This window comes from Sinocyclocheilus grahami, unplaced genomic scaffold (genome assembly GCF_001515645.1).
Source record: "Sinocyclocheilus grahami isolate Dianchi unplaced genomic scaffold, SAMN03320097.WGS_v1.1 scaffold254.1, whole genome shotgun sequence".
Classification (NCBI taxonomy): domain Eukaryota; kingdom Metazoa; phylum Chordata; class Actinopteri; order Cypriniformes; family Cyprinidae; genus Sinocyclocheilus; species Sinocyclocheilus grahami.
This window is the reverse complement of record NW_015505433.1, coordinates 605089-632562: the sequence shown is the minus strand read 5'-3', so window position 1 is coordinate 632562 and position 27474 is coordinate 605089. Positions and strand designations below refer to the sequence as shown.

Genomic DNA, 27474 nt, shown 5'->3' with positions numbered 1-27474 from the left:
ACTATTTATTGAAAATTCACTGTAAAAAAATGATACTACTTTCAGTAAATTACTCTTTTTTTTCTAAGCCAATTAATAGGATTGAATATAGTCAGTTGGTTTAATTAATTTTAATTAATTAAATTTAATTAGGATTAAAATCCTTTTTGAAAATAGGAAACTACCCACTGTAAACTTCTGCAAATAGTTTACTGAAGTTGTTGGTGACATCTGCACCACAGATGTCAAAGATGCTGATCTTATAAAACAAATATCAGTTTTCCATGAATAAAAGGAAGCAGCAGGGACATATGAACAAGGAAAAACAAAAAGCATGTACCACTGATCAAGTCTATGGAAATGTCACATTTATCATTCCTGTCAATACTGTTTTTTGTTGATTGTTTTCATAGTATTGAACTAAATATAATGCAAGTACTAACTCATCCTGGACTTCAGTGAATTAAATCACATAAAAACACCAGTGAGCACTTACTTTTCAATCTTTGCTGCAGTGGTGGAAAAGAGGTCCTTGAATTTGGGCAGTATGTCCAGTTGTCTGTGGGAAGGACCCCATCAAGATATAAGCAGTGGCCTGATGGTTATGGAGGGTATGATCAGTGGATGGCCCAGTCCCATGTGTGTGCATATTTCCTGGTTTTATCAACCAGTCAAAGTCATCATCTTGGCTCTGTCTCCAGGAGCAAAGGTCAAATTCGAAATTGCAGCGACCGCTGTATCCCTCTGGGGAAAAAACATGAATATTGTTAAATATTGGAGCCCACTGACTTACATTGTATGGACAAAAAGAAAATTCTAAATGTTTTTCAAAATCTTCTTTTGTATTCCACATAACTAAAAAACATCATACAAGTTTGGAAAGTAGTAAATCATGACAGTATTTTAATTTTTGGGTGAACTAACCCTTTAAAACAAACACGACTGCACATGCAATATACATTTACGGTCAAAATACCAATACGGTCGTATACATTCAATACAGTATGTGAGGTGTAAAGTTATTCCATACACAAATTCTGTGACTGACCACTGAAATACAGCTGAAAACATCTGTGTTACAAGTGACAGCGAAGAGGATGATAGATTTGTTTCTCACTGCATATGTAATGATTCTCATCTGAGCCATCTCCACAGTGATCAATAAAGTCACACAAGTTGTCCTCAGAGATACAGTGACCATTGGCACAGATGAACTTGTTGTTAGCACAAGGAAGATCTGATGTTATTGGAGGGGCACAGTCCACAAATGCCACGTCATCAACAACAATATCACCCATGTAGCTGATGCCTCTCTTGGCTCGAAGACCCACCTATTGATACATTCATAAACCAAAATATGCATGCTTTTAAACTGCAGTAAACATCTTCATTTGCTCCACAGTACTTTCCATACGGCTGCATAGTCAAATGCACAAATCAAAGCACACATTTACTCTATGAGACACGTCAGGTAAACAGACTAATGTGAAAAGCTGTCACTCAAAATCAATCGATTCTCTTAAAAGAAAAGCAACAAACAAGTATATGTGTGAAACACTAAAAGAGAAAAATATACATGTAGAGATTGTGAATTGGAAGTGCTTAATAGCTGCTGCACTAAGGCCCCTGCTAGTACACAGCAAAAGGGCAGTCAGCACTAATGACTGAGGGTGTCATGAAGTATCTAGCACAATGAAGAGAACTTGTCAGAGTGTTTATATATAAGAAGTGTTGATAAATATTAATGATGCAAGGGCCAAATGGAGAAAAGGTCATGATATTTCTGATCAAGCATCAACAGCTTGACACTTAACATTTTACTGCACATTTCAGGAATACTAAACACATACAGTTCTCCTCTGATCACCTTTATGAAATGTATTTTTTTTTTTAAACAAATCTTATAAAATTTGTTTACCTGGTTGACAGATTATGGTTCAAAGGTTTGGGGTTGTTTTTTTGAAAGAAGTCTCTTATGCTCACCAAGGCTGTATTAATTTGATTAAAATTACAGTAAAAACAATAATATTGTGCAAACCATGATACTTTTTTAGCTTTATACCAAGAATAGAAGGTTTTCTATACTATAAAAAGAACAGAATTTATTTAAGTTTTTGGCAACATTATAATTGTCTTTATTTACATTTTATTCAGTTATGCATCTTTGCTAAAAAGTATAATTTTATTAAAAACAAATCTTTCTGACCTCAGCCATTTGAACAGTAATGTAGTTGACTGACAGTACCTGTTGGTGTATTATTTGCAGTTGTTTAGGCACAACTGGAGAACCAAAGGGGAAAAAACTGGACATTCAAAAACTTCTTTTTGAAAAATTTATTTTCACATTTATTTTCATTTATTTACTTTTTGAAGAAGTATTTATTTGTCCTCATAAAACAGAAACACTGACCTGGATGTTATGACAGATTCCTATGAAGACCTCACCCCGCCTCCAGCGGTTGCCTTGGTTACCAATTTGGGACCAAACTTCATGTGTGACAGCACCTGATTTGATGAAGACCTGCACATAGAGTTTTGAGACTGTTGTGACAAACTGCAAATTGTTCTCTGGAAAATCCTTCCAACCATTTTAGACTTTGAGCACAATGAAAGACTAAATGAAGCATGAAATTTATTCTGTCACATTAATAATATGTTTGGATGTTTTCTAGGCATGGGTTACCAGTGCAGTAAATGAATAACAATTATATTAATCATTTCTGGATAACTGCACCTGCAACGTTCCAACAGTAAAGCCACTCATGTGATACCAGAACACAAGAGTGCACTGCGGCCCTGTTATTTTAATGGGAATAGTCAAGAGATCAGTGGTGTGACCATATCCTCTATTGGAGCTGTCCGCAAATATATACCAACCCTCTGATGAACCACTACAAAACGAACACATGTACAGATGAGTAAACACAGCAAAATATATGTAAACCTGACCATGCATTTATAAACGAAAGCACATATTTCCTTTAACCAGGAAATTAACGTTCTTAGAATTGACAAGACGGTTGACCCTGAGTGGTCAGCTAAATATCTACAGTGGATCTAAAATATTAATAATTAATCATAATTAGTTATGGTTAATTATTCATATTTCCCCATGAGTTAAATTCGCTACACATTCCAATAAATGATGCTGTTTATTGCTCACAGTGTGTGGTCATCAGCAGGTCTGTGGTTCTGTTCTCCTTGATGAATATTCTCCCCTTGTCCTGTCTGCCAGCGAAAGGCATGAGGAGGAACAGGAGTGGCTGGGACACTTAAATACCATCCACAAAAAGCATCCCCTTCAAAATCACAATACTCCTTCACTGAGGACAGAGAAAACAGTCAGATGGATGAATAGTTTGGGGTCGGTTACAATTTAAATATATTACAAATATTATAAATTACAATTTAAAATAACGGTTTTCCATTTGAATATATATTAAAATGTTGTTTAATCCTGGGATGGCAAATCTGAATTTTCAGCATCATTACTCCAGTCTTCAGTGTCACTTAATCATTCAGAAATCATTGTAATATGCTGATTTCCTGCTCAGAAAAACATTTTTTTATTATTATCAATAAGGATTCTTCGATGAAAAGAAAGCAATTGTTTGAAATAATTTTTTTTTGTAAAATTATAAGCGTCTTTACTGTCAACTTTGATCAGTTTAATCCATCCTTGCTCAATTAAAGTATTAGATAAACGAGGTGCCTACCACAGTGCTCTTCATCAGAGCCATCGGAGCAGTGTGAAGTTACACACTTGACTGAGGCTCACACACTCTCTTGTAGTTGAGCACACAAACTGGTCAGAAGGGCAGCTATGAGGGGGTGCTGCTGACAAGGTGGGGATGGGGGCAAAGGTGCTGGGCTCCTTTGAGGGTAATTCACCTATGGTGCACAAAAATATACACACATAACTACATTAAAACCAAGAATTTTAGCTTAAGGGCGTCCTGAAACAGGCAACTGGATCCATATTGACACTACCAGTGCTAATAAGAATGTAATTTTAACATGTTTTTATTTATTTATTTGTTTTTAACCTGAAACTAATTGCATGTAATTTTTACTTCACCATCATAAGGCTGACAGCCAAGGAAAAACAGATCATCTATGGCAATATCTCCTCTGAAGTCATCACCAACAGTCCCCTCCACTAAAATCTGTAGCAGCAAGAAGGAAGAAAGAAGAGTCTATCTTTATTTTGCAGCTTGCATATTTTTCAGATGGCAAACAACACGCTAACAACGTTCTAAAAATAAGTGGACTACAGTAGACATAACACATATATGCTTTGGTTATGCCTTGTCTGTTTAATTTCTTTCTGCGTAAAACTTTATATTACAAAAAAAAAACACTTACTAGACCTTTAAAATTGACACATCTTTGGTTTTGAGACTTTAGTCTTTGCAACTTCAGGGATCTTATCTATGCACAATCAGCTTGCAACACTCCAAAGAGAAAGGAAAACTTGAAATCACATCATATGACCCTTTTAAAGAGTTTTTATATTTTATATATTTAAAGCGAGTTTTTTGGGCAGTGTAGAGTAGGGCTTGTTGTTTGTCATTTCTCCGATCACAAATGCAGACATAGTTTTATGTTTACGCGGCGCGATGGAACGCAACGCGTAAAAAGACAGTATAAGTCATTTTCGAGGAGCGGCTACTGGAGGGCGCTTTCTTGGAGCGGGCACCGGAGGGCACTCTGATCTTGATTCGGGGGCTGGATCCCTCCCCTCTTCGTTTTGGCACTTATGTCCCGCCATAGTCAGCTCACCCTCAGCCATGATGCAGGGGGCGGAGCTCCTCTCCGTGCTCACACCGTCCATGGCTTGCTCCCTCGTGGTGGGCACTGTCGCCGGCTCTCGCACCTGATCTGATGGATTGGGCTCAACCTCCGAGGCGATCCTCTGCTCAGTCGCTTGGCTTCGCTCTGCCTCGCGGATCGCGGCGGGAAATGGCTCTCCATCATTGGTGGGCTCTGGCTGATGCTCCGTACCGCGGGGAGATGGTGGGCTGGGCTCTGGGTCCGGAGTGGGACCGGCGAGATCCTCCATGGGGCAGATGGTGAGTGGCGACCCGTTTCTCGCCAGAGTCCACTCCACGAAGGCGACCAATTCCTCCCGAGGACCATCTTCGGACGACAGCGCTCTGCACTCAGCGTTCAGGCTTGCGTCATAGAAAGAGCAGAGTGCATCATCCGGATAGCTGGTGATGATAGCGACCAACAGGAACAGTTTGGTATGGTCCTCGAGAGCTTTGTCTCCCTGCTCCAGCAGGAGGAGGAGGAATTTGGGGCGAATGAAGGGATCCATGGGAACAACGGAAAGAAAACAGAGGGGAAACACGGAAGTTACTGTTTTTGGTCGGTCCTTCTGTCACACTTCTCGGGAGGCAAGGAGCGCAGAACGAGAAGACACGGAGATAACTTCAATTCACAGTCTTTAATGATCACACGGGGAACGTAGGAGACAATGGAACACAAGGAATGACGTTTGAGGACCGACAAACACTAACTGAAAGGACTGGGGCTTTTAAACACTGGGTGATTGGGAAAACACAGGTGCAAGGAATGACTAATTAAAGGGAACACGGCACACCTGGGGAGGGAAAACACAACAGAGTCCAGGGGCATGATAAGAGGAGAAACAATAATGTACAGTATGTGGAAAATAATGTGTTTTTTTAACCTTAAACCACATAAACACATTTCATTACACCAAATACACAAAATAATGTTCTTTTTAGCAGCATCATATGACTCCTTTAAGAACAAGTGAATCACCTAATAATAATAATCCCTTTTCTTTGCATGATTTGTTGACATTACAGTACAGAATAACTCTTTAAGCATTAACCTGAGTAAGCATTTTATAATCATTAATTTCATATGTCATAGAACAGAAGAAAGGTTCTTGGGGCACGTCACATCTTTTTGATTTTCCATGCAAAATCATCCTGGGTTGCCATGAGTTGAAGCTACTAATTGACAAATGTGTCTATTCATGCTCTGCCAATGAAAATGTCTCCAAACAAACCACAAAAAAATTCAGCTATTTCTGTCACAGTGTCTGGTTGTGGTGCCCTGGACTGGCCACTTGAGGGCACTCTTCCCGTTTCACTGTTACATGTTTTGAACTCTGTTTCCCATAGTCCTTTGCTAGTCTTTCTGTTCTGATCATGATCACCTGTAGGTAATTTCTGTTCTGATCATAATCAACTGTAGGTAATTTACTCATCATCCCATCACTATTTATTCCATGCTCACTCTGTCTGTCTCTGCGGCAGTATTGATTTAGTTACATCCTGTTTTCTTGTCCCCTGTGTTTTGAATTACCTTTTGCCACGTTTTTGTTCTGTTCTGATTATTTGTACATTAATAAACATTCTGCACATGGATCTAACCTTGTCTCCTCTCAGTGTTCCGTGACAATTTCTGAATGTGTTCGAACAAATTGGTTGAGTGAATGAGTCAAACATTCACTCAAAAAGACTCAATTGCTGCCAATTGCTTGCACAACTTAAGCAGATTGTGTTTCCCTTAATAAACTTTGCATTAACTCTGCACTAAAAGCACTCAGCACTGAAATATAATTTTTCTTCCCACCACATATTATTCCCAACACCAAAGTTTTGGGAATGCAAAGTTTCTCTGGGGAAAGCAAAAGTTTTGAGAGAATGCTAAGGCATTGAAATATAATTTTTCCTCCTACCTAAATTTTTTTACCATCACCATGTCTGGAAACACAGACGAGCAGACCATTGCACTATATACCAGGAATGACCGGAACTACATATTATAGCTAATAATTTATATTTTATTAAGCTTGGAACAGAATTTTTAATATTGCTAATACTAGCCTACACATAAGCATGCTTTGTGGTTTCTGCCGATATAGTTACTATTAGCGCTTTTCCACTGCGTGGTACGACTCTGCTCGGCACGGCTCGGCTCGCGTTTCCACTGCAGTTTAGTACCGTTTTAGAGTGGGCGGGATTATTCACATGTCGTTATAGTTGAGCCGCCTCTACTGCCACGACTCCTGGAAAAAAAATTTAATTCCGCATTGCTCTATCAAGCTCTCGCTGGATCCACTCCTCTGCTATCAATGAGAGGAACGTCTGTACTTCCTCAACAGACCACGAAACGTGGAAAAAGTTGCGCTCGTTCAAAACAGTTGCGTTTGATCCTTCACTGGCTGTGCTGATTTAAATCTAGCAGTTCTGTTGTGTTTGTGTCGCAAGTTCAGTAACGTAGGTAGTGACGATTCTCTCCGGCCAATCAGTGATCAGCAGAGTTTACACGTCACATTTTGGTAACGGTATGGTTCACTTGGAACCTCAACCGAGGTGGTACTAAAAAAGTACCAGGTACCAGGTACTGTAGCAAGTGGAAAACCCCCCCAAAGGTGAACCGTACCATGCAGTGGAAAAGCGCCATATGATTGCTCAGTCTTTAGTGCATGCATTATCAACAGAGTTACATGTATGAGCTTTAATGGCACTTTTTGTGCCAAATTGAAAGCTGTAGCAGCCAGTTAATCAAAGGATTCAGCACACAAGGACACCAATACACCTGTTGACTTCAGTTCTCATAATTCTGATCAATAACTCACCTGAAAGTGGTGGGCGCTGTTGATCAGCAGTGTCTTCCTGTACCAGAAGTTGCCTTGGTCACCATAGCGAACCCACAATAAGTTCCCCCGCCCACTGTTACGTGTGCGCATGTACACGGCCAAACGAAACACATGCTGGCCAAACATGTGATAGTGGAATCTGAAAACACAGGGTGGTTTGGATTCAGGACCTAGACAAGGAGTTCAGAGAAAAGGCCGACTGATAAGAACGGCGGTGTCTTTGAACTTCTGTGGCTCTGAAGATTCGATAAAGAGGAAGTGGCCATCCGCACTGGCTCGTGTGTGGTCCTTCCATGGGCCCGTGTTGAAAGTGGGAGTGGGCCCTTGGATATGGGTCCAATCAAACATATCCTGGGATCAGTTCTTGGACACCTCCTCTTCTCCATGTACACAACATCACTGGGTCCCATCATACAGGCACTCAATCTCCTACCATTGCTATGCTGATGACACACAGCTCTATCTTTCATTTCAACCAGATGATCCAACGGTAGCTGCACGGATCTCAGGCTGCCTGGCAGACATCTCGGCATGGATGAAAGAATATCACTTACAGCTCAACCTGGCAAAGACTGAGCTTCTTGTCTTCCCTGCCACTCCAACTCTACAGTATGATTTTTCCATCCAGCTAGGTTCTTCTAGTAAATGTAAATGTAAAAATATCCTGCTCATGTTCCTGAGTCCAGCTACACAGATATTCCTCAAAGTCACACATTAGCTCTGGCGCTGATAGGAGAAGAAAAGATCACTGTAAACCGATTGCCAAAGAAAGAGACTGCTAACATCAAACAATATAAACTGTTTAGTGACCATTTAAAACTCCACCAATATACTGACAGCAGTTTTCCTCGTCTGTTCCATCTCCACAGTCATCGATCAGGTCACAGATCTGAAAATAGTCCACACATGCTTTGCTCCGGCCACAGTGAAGGTGATTAGGAGTTGGGCACATCTCCACAGCCTCGGGCAATGAGCAGTTATGGAACATAAAATCATCTAGAGCGGAGACTCCTTCATACACAGCCAGGCTCAGTTTTGCAAATGAGATGTGGAAAGGCCTGGTCTGCCTTCCAATCTGGATGATTACAGGGTGCCACTGGTTACCTTGGTTGTAAAGTGTTTGCCAAAGCATAGTGATGCTGTCTGAGTCCTCTATCACCAGATGCATTTCAGCAGCACCAACAGAATGGCCAGAATTTTAGTGCCTGTAAGCAAAACAATCAATGTAAATATTAAAATCTAAACACTGAATGTTAGAAAATATACTGTAAAGCAGTGAATAATATTGTTTGTGATTTGTGTTTTTTTGCAAATATTAACATATATTTTAATTGATTTTTAATTAATGAATTTCACTAAGCAAGATCAGAGCCTTACCAGAAGGTCATGATGCAATCTGAACTTGCTTGCTGGAATGTAGGACTGCGCAGTAAAGCCTGCTGGGAAAGCCTACTGCTCTTCTTGAAAATAAACATGAAGTGGCCTTGAAGGGGGAGAAAAGGATAGTAAAACATTAAAAGGTATTAACAGAAACCTGAACATGTACTATTATATTATACATTGTTGTTTTTAAACTAAAAGTTAACTACTAAAAGTAGATTGTGACATTTTTAAAATTCATTCAATTAAAATAAACATTTAAAATAATATGATAAACATTAACAGATATTTAGCAATGGAACCATGAAAAACAGCACTACTTTTCCTTTGCAAAGCACTAAAATTTAAATGAACTATCCGAATTCTCACACAGTTTACACTCCTGATTTGTAGATAACCATTATTAGTTAAGTAGGATTTAAAAAAATGTTTCAGTGCTAATGCAAACTAAGTAAAGGTTCTTCATGGAGAAACTAAAAAGTCATGAAATGTGCACATGGAGTATAAATTAAATATGAGACAAAATCATTTCATGACTTATTTAGTCTGTGTATTTACAGCTAATAATAAAAACCTTAATTTAAAAACTGCATGTTGTGTTCACTTGTGTTATCTTTTACTAAAGTGTGACAAACATGCAAAAAAATAAGAAATCAGGAAGGGGGCCAACACTTTTTCACACCACTGTATGTCAATGCCCTCACCTGCACTTGTATTAGTAGAGTGGTCCTGGGGTGGTGTTTGGTCCGGATAATCTATGGCGACTCCATTAGCTGAGCCTCTCGCCCATTCAAATCCATCACTCTGGAAAACCTCATACCAGCCACATGAATCAGACTCAAAATCACACTGTGCTGCTGAAAGTCAAATTAACATTATGAAATAATAGTGAAACGATAAAACCACCCTTCAAAATATAGACAAAACAGTTCAAACTTTCAGAATATCTTAATTATGTTCCAAGGAAAAAGAAAGCCATATACAGTAGGTTTGTAACAACATGAAGGTGAGTAAATGATGACAGAAATTTCATTTATGGGTGATCTTTTTTTATCAAACACCTACGCAGAATCTTTGTCAAGAAAACAGTGACATGGCTCATGTTCCAGTGAAATCATGTCAGCTTTAAGCTGTTTTGATCTTTGAGTCTCCAGTCTTTTATTTTGCCATGTGGAAGTAAACTATTTCTACAGTAAAAATAACTGTACGTGAATGACACCTGAAGCCTTGCACATTCAATTTACAAATGGCCCTACACAAGGTTACGTTAAAGATAAGGTGGATACTTACAACATTTGGCCTCATCCTCTCCATTGGGGCAATCTAATGAAAAGTCACACACTTTCACCCCATCTACACAGACATTTTCCCCACAGTAAAACTGAGATGGGAGGCATTGAGCTGGAAGAGGTGCCTTGATGTCAGTCTCTGGAGAAAACAATAAAGCCAAAATAAATATTTCATAGAAAAGGTAAGCAAAAGGTCAAGATGGGACTCATAAAGTGAAGAGTGGCTAGAGCTCCTTCCTGCATTATCACCTCTATTAATGGAGTCATGTAGATCTGAACATGGGCACATTATTATAATTAATCTGATTGTCCAGGGTATGGCTGAAATAAATCACAATAATGCAGTATCGTAACGCACACATTTACAACTAAACACATAAACCTCCCTTTGAAACACTGGGTCAAAGAAAATATACAATCAGCCTTGTTCTGTTCTGTGCAGGTCTGTATTTATGGTGGAAAATAAAGTATGATTATCTTTACTTATAAACATTTAAGCATTGTTTGTGACAAATATGTAATTTGTATGTAACAAATATGTATGTATCTTTTATATATAAAATAAAAGTTACTGACTTACTGCAAAGCTGTGTCTGGTGTCCCAATCCATCCAGCACAGGCTGTAAATGTATTAGAACTTATTTAAAGCTTTATATTCTTGCGTATCTTCTGAGCTCTCTGTACCTCACACCCTTCCGAAATTTCATATCAGTGAGCAAAGCCATCATATAACTTCATATTTTTGCCTTTACAAACAGCTACATTATGACCCAAACATGGCTATTGGAAGGAGGAGCATATTCATACATACTGGATAATGTCCTTGGTAAATATGAGCAAAGAAGGCTATGCAAATAAACCTGCATTGTTTATCTTTTCTTTAGTGTGTTATGTAGCTGTTTGTGCATGTATAAGATCTGCAAAGTTACAAAGCTCAAAGTCTCCCACAAAAGGATTTAAGGATCTAAAAGAGAAGTTTGATCGAGACCTCCTGAAAATGCCTCAATCAAATTCTCCCTCACATACCTACGTCACTATGTGGAAATATTTGCATAATGTGGCCCAAATGTATGCGCAAAGAAAGAAGGCATAGTTTGGTTTTGGGTATTGTAGTAGTGTTGTTGCCGCCATGTTGTGGAGATTCTGTGTGTTTCAGTTTCTATGCAAAAGTACTTTATTTGGCCTTCAGAAAGTGGATGCAATTAGGAATCAGTGGTTACGATTTATTCACAACACTGTCCAGAAGAGTACAACCCAGATGTTCATGTTTGTGCAGCACATTTTATGGAGGACAGTTTCCTGACCCTGGGAGAGTACAAGGCTGGCTGTGCACAAAGACTGTTTCTAAAAAAATGGAGCAATTCCAACTTTGTTAGGACTTTCTGGCACTTCAGAATCAGAGACCCTTAATTATGTTTTATTATTTGCTATTGACTGTTCAAATGCGGAGTTTGGTGAAGTGTAGAGTAATGCATATTGTTTGTTGTTCTTACGTTCACAAGTGCAGAGATGGATTTATGTTTACAAACATAGTGTCCTCTGTTCTCTGATTTTAACTGCCGGCGAAATGATGACAAACATAGATGCTCTACGTGTTTTCTTTCGTCACGTGCAGCTTTTACCTCTGATACTTTCGTCTTAAGTCGCACTAGGAAAGTTGGTTCCGATCGATCGGCTTGGTTATCTACATGCTCAGAGTCTGGTTTGGGCTCGAACTGATATGGCAAAACTGACAACATTATTAACTGTCTTTATAATTGCTTTGGAAGCCGAAGCTCGTTATTATGGTAATGGACGTTACATTTCTGATACACTCTAGAGATGTTCGGCCAATCACAATGCACTGGGTCAACTGGCCAATCAGAACACACTGAGCTTTTTGTAAGAAGTTTTATTTTTTAGAAATCGACACGTTTTAGAAAAACTGGACATAGAGGGGTTACAATAATATACAGTATGTGAAAAATAATGTGCTTTTTGAACATTAAATCATGCTAATATTCTATTAAACCTAAAACATAAAATAATGATCTTTGAAAATAGCATCATACGAACCCTTTAAAGTTCCAGGAGTATATTTAAATGTACACATGGGGTTACTTTTCTAGTATAGTTCAGGTCCTTCCCCATCTGAGGGTTGTCCAATACACAGCAAACACCCAAACAGAGTTTATTTGAGACTACACTCAACAATGTTAAACTGTGTTTTATAAACACACAGTTAAACCAGGCAGAAAAAAATATTTTAAAAGTCAAGGGTCAGGAGTCCAACAAAAGTAAACACTTACCACCACAATGGTGACTTATGGTGACGCAAAAACAATACAAACGCAAATAGGGCGAACAAAAAAAAGCATTTTAAGTTTAGAAACATTTTGAGTCCTCCCTCCCTTGCTGCACAGTGCTTTGGTCCACTCCCTGCTTTCCTCCTTTACCTCACCCACACACACAAGTCCGGTGAGAGAGAACACAGTTCTTCAATAGTTGTGGGGCTCCAGTATGTCGGCTGTCAAGGCTATTTTATTCTCTTTAAGCATCAGATGAAGTTATTCTTTTCTCTTTAATACAGATAATGCTGAGTCATTAATAAATTAGTCATGACAAAGCAATAATGATAGCCGATGTATTTTTCCATGAGTCCGCTATGTTATAATATTACCTAGCTTGTCAGTTGTACCCTTTGAAATCCTTCATTCTGAAAGGCCCTTTGAAGTAGCCAGTTCTGAGCACTTCTGTTTGGAACGACCCTTCAATATGGTGTCATGTCCCAAAGTGCCCCTCAGAGGCCGAATGCAGCGCTTTTTGCAAACCAGTTCGACCGATTAGATCAAAAGTGATTAATTCATGAATCTGGCATTGCTAGTTCTGATTCTAAACAGCTGATAGAAAACACATGTGACTTGATTGCTGAAGTATTATCCCACAAAATGATTCTCAGGTCAGTAGACGTCAATTCCACTGACGTATAAGGAATTATCTGTAATTTTGCACTGGGGCTCATGACCCAGTAAAAAGGGTCTAGCGACGCCCCTGACTTATACTGATACTGATGTTCCACAAAAGAAATACAGATTTGTATCGACATGAGGGTGAGTAAATGATTTCAGAAATGTGATTTTTAGGTGAACAATCCCTTTTTGGATTTAGACAGCCTTATTGGATAAACATGGCACCCTGAATCGGTCCAGACTGTGCAGACTGATTTGAAAAAAACAAATCACCCATGAAAAGGCATATTAGTGTTTACCCACCTACTGCTGCCACAAAAGATAGAAAACACATGTGACTTGATTGCTGAAGTATTATCCCACAAAATGATTCTCAGGTCAGTAGACGTCAATTCCACTGACGTATAAGGAATTATCTGTAATTTTGCACTGGGGCTCATGACCCAGTAAAAAGGGTCTAGCGACGCCCCTGACTTATACTGATGTTCCACAAAAGAAATACAGATTTGTATCGACATGAGGGTGAGTAAATGATTTCAGAAATGTGATTTTTAAGTGAACAATCCCTTTTTGGATTTAGACAGCCTTATTGGATAAACATGGCACCCTGAATCGGTCCAGACTGTGCAGACTGATTTGAAAAAAACAAATCACCCATGAAAAGGCATATTAGTGTTTACCCACCTACTGCTGCCACACATCCTCTGCTGAAGGACACATCATCAATTGCTGCATATGGGTCACTGCTGTAGAATATCAATCCTCTAATCACAACCTGTAAATTAACAGTGATTTTGTGTTACTGACTGAACTACACACCATACTTACTTCACAAGTTCAAATAATAATACCCCTTCCCCCAAACACACATAACCCCACCAACCTTAAACTCCTCTCTGCTGTTTAACACCACCACTCTTCGCATCCAGGGAAGATTGTATGGATCAGGATTGGAGGCGGAAAGAAACCAAACCTCCTGCATCTCTCCTGAAGATATGAACTGGATCAGAACCTGCAAAGCCCCTGCCAGCATTCCAATATGCTGATAGAAAGTTAGCTGTTCAAAGGAAAGGACAACAAAGAGAGAGAAAATATAAATCTTCAAAAGAATGTGTTATGTGAACAAAGGATTCGAGCGGTGCATTGCTCGCTTCATTACACATGTTGAACTTTAAGCTGAAACATTAAAGATATTCACATATTTGGCCAATTGAGAATAAATTAATGCTGAAAGCATCTCATACTCAAAGCAGTTTTTTTGTAAAGTAAGGTTATGTTATTGCATCTTACTGCCAAGTTCAATGTCATCTTATTTTTGTTTAAGCAGAGAAGCACTCAAAGTGAATTACACCATAACAGAGAATCTAAAACCATAGATCACAAAGAGTGAATGCACTACCCACTGTGTCAGGGCTCTTACAGCCTATGCATAACTCTCTGCTGTCAATAAGAGTGTGTAGCCGTGGCAATGGCTAAGTGTTCTACGCACATAATCGAGGGCTTGAGCTAAGCAATTAACAAGATACTGCTTATGTTTTGTGGTAAACTCGGCACTGTGTCTTTCTTGTCAAAAAACAAACATATTGCATTGGTTCATTTATTGAACTTCTAAAATCGCTCTTATAATTTTTTAATAGGCTATATTAATTTGAGACTGGGACTTTTCACTGTTTATATTACTCAGCTTGTCTGTGTTAGTTCGAGTCAGACTGTTTGTCAGCAAATCTTTTTGCAGGTTTTACATTGCTACATCAGTAAGTGGCGATAAGTGCCTATATGAGTGAGCCATTCAGTGAACCTATTCATTCAGAAACTAAATCAGAGTAAATCATAGAATCATTAGTTCAACTGATTTGTTCATAAACAGTGAATCTGCTGTGGCTTCGTTCTGAACTATTTTCATTGGTGGAGCAAAAATGGATAAAGATTTTAAAAAAAAGTATTATGTATAGTCTAAAATGTAAGTCAATATTCAGTATAATATATATAATAGGTATACAGAATAAATGTTCTGTGTTTACATGGACGTCATAAGATGAAAATGAAAATGCTAATGGGAAATCTTTTCTTAGCATCATTAAACGGATGAGGGTGCAAAACAAAAGCAGAGGTCAACCCTAATACATCAACCTCAATTCTGTAATGTTCTGCCTCTTAAAAGCCCTAGAAGGTTTTAATCAATATTACAAAAGCACTGTTGTAAGACCTCCCAGTGTGCCCCTTTTATGAGCGTGCCATAAATCTCACTGTTTACAAATGAGGGCCTTTAGGGGCATTTAAAATCATGTTGTCAACAGAGAGGAAAAGGAAGGACCATTACTGTCAAAGAATTGCCTGCACAAGCACAGAAAACATGTACAAATAGAAGAGCAGATAAGACAAAAAAACGTACAGACTAATACTTACAGTTTGTCTCATCACTGCCATCTTCACAGTTCTCTCTGAAATCACATACATGCTCCTCAGATACACAGCCAAGTTTACAAGCTTGAGTTAAACAAACACATTTAGGTGAAAACATAAAAAGCAATTTAAACAAGTGTTAAAATAAATTTTTGCTATCTAAATTTCCTTAATTTTCAGTTTAAAGAAACAGCACTGAATTAAAAATAAGATGGCAAAGTAATCAGTTGTGTTAGTTCCACCCTCTGTCCTGCACCGACTTTACAAATGTTCATTCAGCTATAATTTCACGTTTCATGAATCAATGACTAAAATTCAAAATCATTAATGGGGTGTGATAGAGAGAAGCTCTGTTGGCCATAATAATATCAGAATGACCTTCATGCACAAAAGAACTCAATCATAAGAATAAGGAATAAATAATTAGGGATCAAATAATAAGTAATAATAAAAATTATAATAAATTTTAAGGATTTTTTTTTATCAGTCCCACATCCTTACTGATAAACTTGACATCCCTCTAAAGATGTTACCTAGCTGAAGTGGGCTATTGTAGGATAATAGCTGGTAAAATAGAAGGTGACTATACTAATAATCCTCCTGATCCAGAGACTGCGGGTGGTGATAATGGAGTCTTAAGACACACAAATCCTTAATAGTCCAATTGAAGAACAAATCTTGTGTCGCCAGGGATGTCACTTTCGGTCTATGTGATTAGTTGGGTTTATTGATTGTCAGTGCTGGGAGATTTAAGTGGCTGTGTTCTCACTTAATGGACACTAATTATTATGTCAGTTGCCAAGACACAAGACAACACAGCATAAGACAGACAGTGTATTCAGCATTGATCTTTGGTCTTTAAATAAGCTTACATGCATTTACATACACTCTGGTGGACATTTTAGCAATATTAAGGAAAATTGTTCATCGTCCTTCTTTTCTGAATGACTGTTTTCAAACAGGTTCCCCAAATGTTCTCCACATCTGCAACTGGACAACCAAATTGGTAGTCCAGCCCCAAAAACAAAATAATGTTTGACTTCTGATATTTTATGAAATGTCAAGTTCAATTTCAAATGCTTTTTGTGTTTTGCAGAAGTAAGAAAGTAAGTCAGGCACTCTCAGATCCTCTTTCTCTGTTGGTGGTGTAACCTCAATATGTATCTTTGACTGGCAAGTCTGTCTAGTTATTTTGGAGTAATTGTTAAGACTACAACTATGTGTTCACTGCTCAATGATCCAAATAAATTAGTTGGGAAAGCATCCATATCAAGGAACCCATAGTCCAAAAATACATAATTTAGGTCTTCCAGTACCTGAAATTATGATTTTTAAATGAGTACTATTAATGTGTTTTCAGTTTACAGTTCAGATTTTAGGTCCAAAAGCATGTTATTCACTCTGACAAAAGAAATAATACAAGAGGTAGTGAAGTTTGACACATGCATCACTCCTCTCGTGATTGAGCTAAAAGTACCATATGTTCTTCTCGATCAAAATACTAAAGATGATCAACTCAGCAAGGTCATTCCTTTTCCCATTTTAAATTGCTTCTTGAATTGCTCGATTAGTTATCTAAGGTTTATAATTATAAGGGGAGTTTTACAAATGGTCTGTTAAATGATTTAATACATTTAAAAAATGCTACGGAGGGAAAAATGAAGTGTAGAAATTGATTCAAAGTACACGTTTAGCAAAAACAGTTGTTTCAATAAACTAAATGAAAGTTATTAAAACAAATTTAATTTTAAAAACAAAAGCAGATTTTTAATTAAAGGCTAGTCACAAAGTGTAGTTTATAGTATAGGTTTTTTTTTTTGCTTACGCTTTTTAAAAACGCACTTCCAGAGATTAATACTAGTACAGAAGTATACAAAACCAAATAAAGGTAAATGATTGACCCCCTTTTTAAAATTATGAATTATTTGAAAAAATATATATAAAATTACAAGTGGTTTGTCTACTGTCACTTATAGGATCTGAAAACTGGTAGAAATGGTTGGTAATTAGAGTACTTTAACATTGTCTGTGAAAATATCTACAAGCAGCTCATTTTTCATTACTTGCCAACAACACCTGGATGAATGAAGCTTTCAAAAAGTGTTTGAGCAAAACCATTTTTATTCTCTCTGTCAGCAGAGCTGACCCTTATACTCAAACAGATGTGTGTCACTGTGCACCAGTCATCTAAATATAACTGTGATTTGATCATATTATCCAGGCTGCAGTGTTTGCAGCACAGAGAGGTGGAAACTATATGCATCTCAGTAAACCACCATGAATATTGAAGCAATCAAAATGTTTTGTAAATGAGCATGAATTTCATCACACTTGGCTGAACACTAATCATTTAACACTCAGCTACTGGCAATAATAACAAATATTTAATCTGAGCAACTTTATGTCATTGACAGAGATGGAAGAGCTGCATTGTGTTTGAATATGAAAACAGGGATACATTATATATATATATATATATATATTTTTAATAAATCTGCAAAAATGTCAACAATTCTGTGTTTTTCTGTCAATATGGGGTGCTGTGTGTACATTAATGAGGAAAAAAATTAACTTAAATGATTTTAGCAAATGGCTGCAATATAACAGAGTGAAAAATTTAAGGGGGTCTGAATACTTTCCGTACCCACTGTATATATAGATAGATAGATAGATAGCTCGATCAGTGGCAACAACTCACCACATGATGTAGTCTATAAAATGCAATTATTTGCCTTAAAATGGAAGATATTGGGGCAAAAAATGCCCCTGTATTAGTTTGTGTCTCATAATTTTAACATATAGGCCTAATAGTACAGTAAATAAGAAGTTAATGTTGTATTATATATTAGTTAGGCTACAATACTCTGCTCAGTTTTGCCAACAAAATTACTTATAAATCCATAGCAGAACTGTTGTGCATCTCCGAGCAACACACAGCAGTGATTCGTTACTGAATGAATCTGCGTTTTGAATGAATTGTGTGAACCACTGATTCAATGGGCAATTCATAAGGAGAGCCATTTACTTCATTCTTGAATGAATGAATGAATTGAATGAATGAATGGATGAATAAAGACATTTACCGCCACCTACTGGCAGTTTTAGTTTCTCATTTAGAGTATAATTTCATTAAAATAAATTAAATACAAAATAAAGCGATAGTTCACACACACACACACACACAAAAGAAATTTAAATAAAATAATCTGTCGTCATTTACTCACACTGGAACATAAAAGAAAATAATAAAGAATGTTGGTAACCAGAAGAAAAATAATGTTGTTGATTTTCATTGTATGAACAAAAATAGCTACTGAGATGTTTTTCAAATTATCTTCTTTTATGTTCCAAAATTTATGTTATAGGCCATTGTAGCCTAAATGTTTATGGTTTAATAGATTTTGTTGAATCAAATAAAATATTTCTTTCCAAAGCTACTTTTTGTAATATACTTGATATTTTTCTCATTTAAAACAATAATGGCTTTAAATTATAATTTGGAGGTCATTTCACAGCCAAATTTAATTTGCGATTCATTCAATTAATGAATCACCACATCATGTAATTAATTAGATTAAAAATCTGAATTGACTGACAGCCCTATTCAGAATACTTATGCCAAATTAACTTGCTGATGTCTGTATGGATGTTTCTGGATGAACTACAGTAAAGTAGTTGCATAATGATTTTAATTATTGTTCATTCTTGATTGCATCCTGCTTCTTTAATCATCTCTGTTTCTTTAGACTAGACTTGTCCTGAGCTTTTGTCATCTTTTCTCCCCCAGACAAGTTTAAACACGCCGTTTAATCTTTAATAAGGCTGCACACACACTGTCAAGATTAATCGCCAATATGTTTTAATATTTCAATGTGTTTAACGTGCACAACAGGGTCCATGGTAAGACATATTCATCTTTCATAATGTGTTGCTTCTAAGTGATGCTTAAGTCTGTTAGTTTTTTGAAAATGATTAAGAAAAAAATGTAAAAAGGAAATGTAGGACACCAGATATTAAACGTAAATGGCAGGCTTGAAATAAAACTTTAGCTAGATGAAAGAATTGGCCATCATTCATATGACTTCAAGGTTGAATATAACAACAAGCTCATCGACATTCTCTATATTTGGATGACCTCTGCTACACAAACTCTTAAAATGATCAAAAATGTTTGAGGCAGTTGAGAAGTCAGCAACACAATTAGGTTTAGCAAAATGCAGAAGCTCAATCTGGACATGCAGAAATGACTTCCTGTGTACGTAAAAGGCTGAAAAATTACAGCTATAAATAAAGAGAAAGAAAAGTATCACAGAATAGGTTCCTGTAACCAAAACAGCATAGACAACAGACAGACAGACAGACAGAGTGGCATCACAGTGGCTTTGGCTCTAATTGCTTTAGCCAGAATTAAATTTTCTTCAGGAAATTAAATTGAGCCATGGATCACCTTATAGCAATAACCTAAAAGAGATTCATTCATGTTATTGATGTGGCCAAAACTATGCAAATGAAAAAATGAAATGGACCTAAAGTCACAGAACAGTATTGACAGAGATCAGGGGAAAATATTTTGTCAGTTCAGTCAAGAACTGTATGCAGCACTGCCTTTACATCTCTACAGTTTACAAAATATTCCCATCCTATTAAGAGAAGCAATAAAATGATATTTCTGGCACTAGAACAGACTAGACCCATATTGGCATACATCAATAGGGTTCAAATGAAAGGGTGCACTTTGTATTTGATCCAGTCGTTTCATCTTCAGATTCCCCTGTCCTTCACCTCCAGTCCTTTATGTCTCTGACTTGCTTTCCCTTTGTTGGCAGAAATATTCTGTTTAATACAGAGCTGCACCTAGGCCACAGAACAGACTGCAGCCTTTTAACTGTGCGGTTACCCTGGATACCTGTCAATATGACCTGTGCTGTTGATGACAGAGGACATAAAGATTCCTAAGGGATTTGTCAACTTGTCGACATTTAAAAAGATTGTGTCAATTGGGGGAAATAATAAAAAAAATAATAAAAAAAGATCAAACTCTGAGGTCAAACTTTAAGTTGAAGTTCCTTTTTCAATTCCACGTAACATTTATGACATATTAACCATCAATAAGTCTGGTGTAAAGTTGAGGAGAAAAAGACGTTTCTTTCCACACCGGCAATTCTGTGAGATTTTGAGTAGGTGTGCAGGTTTCCTAATCACCCAGTCTCCAGAGAACAAAGAATAAGTGTGACAAATAGATTTCCAGTGGATCTTAATACATGTAAGCCATTCCATCAGAAGGCTAAGTGTGCATATAAATCTCAGTCTGGAACTGTAAAGATTACACATTCTGATGAAAGCACTGCACCTTATATCGGAGAGTTACTGGAATACTTGATCATTACACCAAGTGACAGGCTATGATTGCCTTGATAGATTGATTAATAACATTCAACCCCAGCTTAAGCATTTTTCCAGAGTGCATGCATGAAATACAAAGCGAAACATGCAAGACTAATGAAAGGCAAAATGGACATCAGAAAATTGAATCTCACCTCTGCTTTTTCTATGACTAAATATAATTACAATATTGTCTGACTGTACTCAAGATTTGTACTCTATGAAACCATTCATACGTTGCCTGTTCGCTTTCAATATAAACATTCTTTAGGAAGAAATACATAAAGAAAAACAACTATGACAAAATATTTGGACTAAATTAGAACACAGCTTAAAGAGCACCAAAGTAAATCACCAAATTAAACTGTAAAAGAAAAGGCAGTTTAAATGTTTTCTGACACCTATTTAATATAAACCAATGAAACATAATAAAAACATATTTAACCTGAAACCAAATAAAAAACCTGACAACTATATATATATACATATATGTCTACATCTATCTATATATATATATATACACACACAGTGATTCTGTTTTTTTTTTATGACATGAAGTTGGTGTTATATCTTTCACTTGGATGTTATAAGTTGCACTGAGTAAAAACAGCTGGATAAAACAAAAACTGTGTTCGTCTTCATTTCTTGCTGCAAAGCAACAAAATGTGATTATTTTAAAGGGGGGTGATTCTTTTCTAAACCCACTGTGTATACATACACACACACACACACAGTTGAATACATATAAATAATATTTATATAATTTGTGTTCATTCCAGGAGTGACAGTATACAAGTGTTAACCAAATCTCAACATGCACATACAAGCAAATTTTTTTAATTGCCTGTGAAAATAATTAAAATACAGTAGGATGGGAGCGAAAGCGCTGTGAATATTGTTTTGAACGAGGTTTATGGGAACCATATACTTGTGCTGAACTGACACGAGACAATACCACACCCCAGTGGATAAAACTCGCAGTTGCACTTTGTTAATTTAGCAAAAAGTCCGCATTTCAGAAACTCAATTATTGACGAGACAATGAATCTCACGCAGTCATACAATACAATTATTGATGAATAATAATAAATTAACCAAAGGAGTTTGGGGTGATTACATTGATGTAGATAGCCACAAATCACTAGCTGGTCAGCAAATGGTGAACTCCAGAAGCATTGAAGATTCTGGGGACTGAATTAAAAATAAAACAAAGACAATAAGACATTATAGCTGTTGGACTGGAGTCCAACCTGGGTCATGTACCAATCTCAGACCTGTATTCCCTTTTACACTCCTATAAATAAAAAGCAAAAGCCCCCCAAAATAAAACTGTGATTCATTGATTTATTAATGTGCCCCCTTTAACCAAAAACATTTTTTTTTTGCCTCAACATATGGACAATTTACATCAGAAAAAAAAATTCCAGTAGAAAGCATTTCCTGTCATCAGCTACAAAGCCAATTTATATAGAAATAGATTCAAACAAAGTGCAAGCACAGACAATTTTCAAATGGATACACAAAACTAATCCAATGCTGTGGAGTGTTTTTTCTTCTGAGAACCTGAAAATTCAAAAACACTAAAAATGGCTTCATAAAACATACAAAATGCACAAAAAGAACTTACCTTCTCTTATATGATTGCAAAGTCTTGTGCACAGAATCAAAACCTTGCTAAACTCTCTTCAGAATTCTTATAGATCGTAGTCACTGCATTCAAGTCTTGAAAGAGTTTCCCTTAACTGAGCACAGGGCACGGAGAGGATGAAAAAAATCTGTGAAAACAGAGGAGTTTCAGCTAGAACTAATAAGAATATTGGCAAAATCACCACGCAAACAAATAAGAACTAGTGCTCATGCGTTCATTTTGTTCCAAATAACCTGAAAAAAAGGAAGATGACAAAAAAAAAATAAATGTCCGAGCTGAAGAAATCTGAATAAAACGGCAATCACTTACATAGCAACAGACACAGCTATTATGGCTGGTTGACCTGTGAAGATCAGCAGCAGTGAATATCTGCATCAAGAGGGTTGGGATGAAAAGAGATTTTAAAAATCATAATACTGTGTTCCTCTTGAACATTATTTCCTCATAATAACTGAAGGACCTTTATGCTATAACCACACTCCAGCAAGGAGAATGGTTACTTAAAACACCTGTAACAGATATTACAATAAATCCAGCCAACTGCTGCATTCTAACAAATCCCCCCTCCTTTAAATTGCATCTCACATCAAGGACATTTCAAGCTGTAATGGCCACGTCTGAAATGGTAACAGCACCCTCTACTGTACACGCCGCTTCGCTAAAGATATGCGCCTCGCCTATTTTTGAAGGTAAGAGTGTGCTCTCGAATATGCTCTAGAACCGCTCTCGTGATACTTTGAAGTCATACACCGATCAGTCTGTGCAGCGCTGCTTCAAGTCGAACACACCTCTTGGGCTTGTTGTGTTGTTGTTGTGCGCACTAGGGAACGTATATCCGCCATACGTCATCACCTTTTTTATCATGTAAAAATGTATACCGGTATTATCGTGGACGTATGATATGGCACACCCCTAGATGCAAACATCAAAATATATTAGTTGACAAATAATGCACTATGGTAAAAGTCTTTTGAGGTCATAACATGGCATTGTGCATGGAACCACGTAATCGATAATCTGTCCCGTAATCATAATTTATTGTGAAAATGTTGTTGATGTTTTACTGTCACTAGTGTTCATTTCAGCTGGAACATTCAATGAACTATGTGTATAGGTACATTTTTACATACAGGTACATAGAGTTTTGTAAAAATGTCGGTAGGGGCACATTTTTCCACTGAGCCTGGGATGATTGTCTTATTGGGTTGATTGTACCTTTTGCCATCATCAATCTATTACACCGTACAAGCTAAGACAGGTAATCCCTGTGTCTATACTGCATGTCTTACCCTTCTCCAGTGAGCGCACAGCAGGACTGGATGTGCCAGGGATGATCCTTGATGGAGCTGAGGGTGAGGTATTTGGAAATCTCTGCCGCAGACATACAGCCCTTCATGTCCTGCTTATTAGCAAAGATCAACACTGCAGCTTTGCGCAGATCCTGAGAGAATGAAAATAGAAAACAACTGAAAAACCGACCCAAAATTTAGCTTTTTTTGAGATGGGATTTATATTCAACACACACACACACCATCCCCCATCCCCCATCAGTGTCAGGTTACACGTGTGAGGATCATGGCATGACATATCCAGTCCACAAGTGTTAAATCCATATAACGTGTTAGAAAGTTTATATTTAAAAAAAGAAATCTTAAAATTCAGTGTTGAACTCTGAATGTATTGAATACCAGAAAACGTTTGAAAACACACAATAATTATACGTTTCTATTCAAATTGACATGGACAGATCCTAAGCTAGATAGAAACGGTCCAGAAATCACACACGGATGACAATATGGTAGAGCCCATTGAATTTGGGGGGAGCTGGTTACTCATAATTTGAACCACAGCTTCCTTCCTGAAACACTGACTAAGTTCAGAATGGCCTACTGCCATACTACTTGTATGCAAGCTATGTTTGCAATACACAGCATATGCAGTACATACAATTTTAATCTAATATGTTAATGTTATGAAATTTTGGCAAATAAAAATCAATTCTTTAAGAATTTGAGCTTTGTATTTAATAAATTACAACGGCAAAAAACTCTCTCACTCAGCTTTTCACTAACTTCCACTCGGCTCTTCACGGTGTTTCCATTTACTGACATTTAGCCAGTCACCAGAATCACTGGCGATCTTGAAGATAAATGGAGAAACCTGCAGAATGTTTTTTTTTCTTCGCAAAGAAAAGGGCAGATTGTGTGAGACATCCTGTACCATTTGTCACATTCTTGAAGAATGTAGACAAATATCACACTTAATGTATGAGAATGCAGTGCTGAAATATCAAAAATCCCCAACACACATCTAACACATCTTTATTCGTCCAGGTACAGTTCACTAATACAGTATATTACTAAATAGAAAAATATCCCAAATATAAATGACTTTCAGACCATTTCTATGATTTATTTTTTCAATACAGAAATTTTGAGACTAGCAAAAATGTAACAGACTTAGTGGTTAACAATTTTCTATATTATTCACTCAATGGAGTCCATTCACTTAATCACTGATAAACTATTGTTTGTAGATTAATTTCAAAGTAGCTTATGAAATTTTATAGAATATCAGGAGGTTGCTCTCAGATGAACATATAAAACATGTGAAGTCTTCTAGTGCACTAGTGAGGCTTTTATAAAGGTCAAAGCAACTGTAGACTAAGTGTGTATTTTCAGGTCATTTACATGGAATACAGGAGTCAGAGCTCTGACAATGATGTATACATATTTATGCACTGCCAAGTTGTTTACTGGCACGACTTTTTAAAAAGTCAAAGCATAAGCATAAAACACTTCATTAACAGTGGTGACAGTGTTTTTCCAAAATGTATCGATTGTGTACAGGAGGTAGGCCTATGTTAAAACTATATAAGCTCAAACGCTTATCTATCTACAGTATCTATCTATCTATCTATCTATCTGCTTTGATGTTGATGCTATATGCTAGGTGGCGCATAAGGAACTATTTCAGTTGAGAAAGCTTGTTCTGTGTGGAGTGAAAGCTAAAAAAAAATAGTAGTAAGCAGAGTTGCCAAAATCCTGGGTCGCGGTTTTTTGGTCTTATTTTAAAAAATATGATTACTTGTTAGGAAAACCTGACAAGCAACTTCGTTTCTTTTCATTTATGTTCACTGTATTCTCCAATGCATTGACTGACACTCTGTCTGCTCACAGTTAATAGCCAATCAGTGCAAAAATATAAGTGCTGTAGCATAATTTGTCAAATATTCTGCCCCCTCTGCACGCGCCTTCTTTTTGAACGTGATTTTTCTTCTATGAGGGATTGAATCCAAGCGATGATAGAAGTAGACGTAGAGGAGTGGGATGACTTTTTTCCTTTATAAGGCAGTCTAATTTTTTTTTTTACAATGTTTTGTAATGTATAAATTATCACGGGCTGTAAAAAACAAAACAAAACAACAAGTAGGCCTATACAAATACTAAGAGTAGATTTGGTTCAAATAGCCAATATTTTAGTGGGTATAAAAAAAATATTGGGCTTGTTTTGGGCTTGTTTTTGAAGCTGCGGTTGCTTATTTGTCTCGCGAGATTTTGCAACAGTGGCAGTAAGCACAATAACTTTCACCATCACAAATATCTTTCGTAATGGTATTTTCACACACTCCATCAAGGCATCGACCTCATGCTGTCTCTTTATAAAGCCACGAGATGGCAGTGATGAGAAAGACATAAAACCAAATTCATCGTCCGTCCAGGCGGCTTCAACCTGATTTCCCTCAGCAACGACCTTCTTATTCTGGGTCTACGAAATAATGACCGTATTTGAGCTCTTTTCTTTTGATAAGTAGTTATTGAAAACGCTTACCAATTGCTATTGTTGTGTTGCTTAGTTCTGCATTATCAGCTATAGCCTTCTGCTATGGAAGACTGTTTGTATAACTATCACTAAACCAAGTGACACTTTTCAAGGATAGACGTGACATGCGAAAGATCATCTTTTTTAAAACATGTTTTTGATGCTATGGTGGTAAAGCGAGCTGGTTTGTAATCTGAGAAGCGTTCCCTGCAGAATGAGCATTATTTTGTCCATTACAGGTTTCTACATTAGACCGCTCTGACTGCCCATTGACAATCCATCTGCTCTGACAATCCATTAAGACATTTACAGCTTAACTGCACATCTCTGCAGACCATGGCAACGGTCACCCAGGCTGCATTTTCCACTATTTTTGTTTCATCCACACTGAAAAAAAAACCTGTTGGATTAACATTAAAAAAAATATGTACATCGGTTGCACATATTAAAGTTAGATTTACTCAACATGATTTTTATATGTTAACGCTACATAACTTATGTTTGTTAAATGAACATGATTTAAATATGTTAAAGCTATATAATTTCTGTTTGTTAAATTAACATGATTTATACATGTTAAAGCTTCATAATTTGTTTGTTAAATGAACATGATTTATACATGTTAAAGCTTCATAATCTGTTTAAATGAACATGATTTATATATGTTAAAGCTACATAATTTATGTTTGTTAAACAAACGTGATTTTAATGTCTTTCATTCATATATGCAGTGGTTTCTCAATAAATAAAACTATCCTGGTTAGTTCTAGTTTTAGAATACTGTAAGCTGGCTTTCATAAATACATGTATTTTGTACATCTACTAGTCTTAGCTACAACATTAATACGATACATTTTTAAAAAGACAAGCAAAAACATTTCTTGAATCAATTCACTGTATTTTTAACAGTACAATACATTTTCACACAGTATGTGCTACAGAAACGTTCTGTTAAGATAAAAAATTGTTTAAATTCCATGA

The 27474-nt window shown here is 36.9% G+C and overlaps 1 protein-coding gene across 1 annotated transcript in view; it reads right to left on the bottom strand.

Annotated features, from left to right (window-relative positions):
• LOC107598714 (MAM and LDL-receptor class A domain-containing protein 1-like) overlaps positions 1-24782 on the bottom strand; it is a 41395-nt gene extending 16613 nt beyond the window's left edge. The window contains 21 exon segments of the mRNA XM_016290123.1: positions 476-723; positions 1097-1310; positions 2390-2500; positions 2714-2870; positions 3143-3302; positions 3696-3730; positions 3732-3870; positions 4058-4145; positions 7601-7975; positions 8289-8347; positions 8459-8826; positions 8999-9104; positions 9706-9858; positions 10292-10429; positions 13923-14013; positions 14122-14295; positions 15559-15572; positions 15645-15725; positions 19921-19922; positions 23961-24112; positions 24744-24782. Of these exon segments, the coding sequence (XP_016145609.1) occupies positions 476-723; positions 1097-1310; positions 2390-2500; positions 2714-2870; positions 3143-3302; positions 3696-3730; positions 3732-3870; positions 4058-4145; positions 7601-7975; positions 8289-8347; positions 8459-8826; positions 8999-9104; positions 9706-9858; positions 10292-10429; positions 13923-14013; positions 14122-14295; positions 15559-15572; positions 15645-15725; positions 19921-19922; positions 23961-24112; positions 24744-24782 (2904 nt within the window).
• Positions 24783-27474: the final 2692 nt, after the last annotated feature.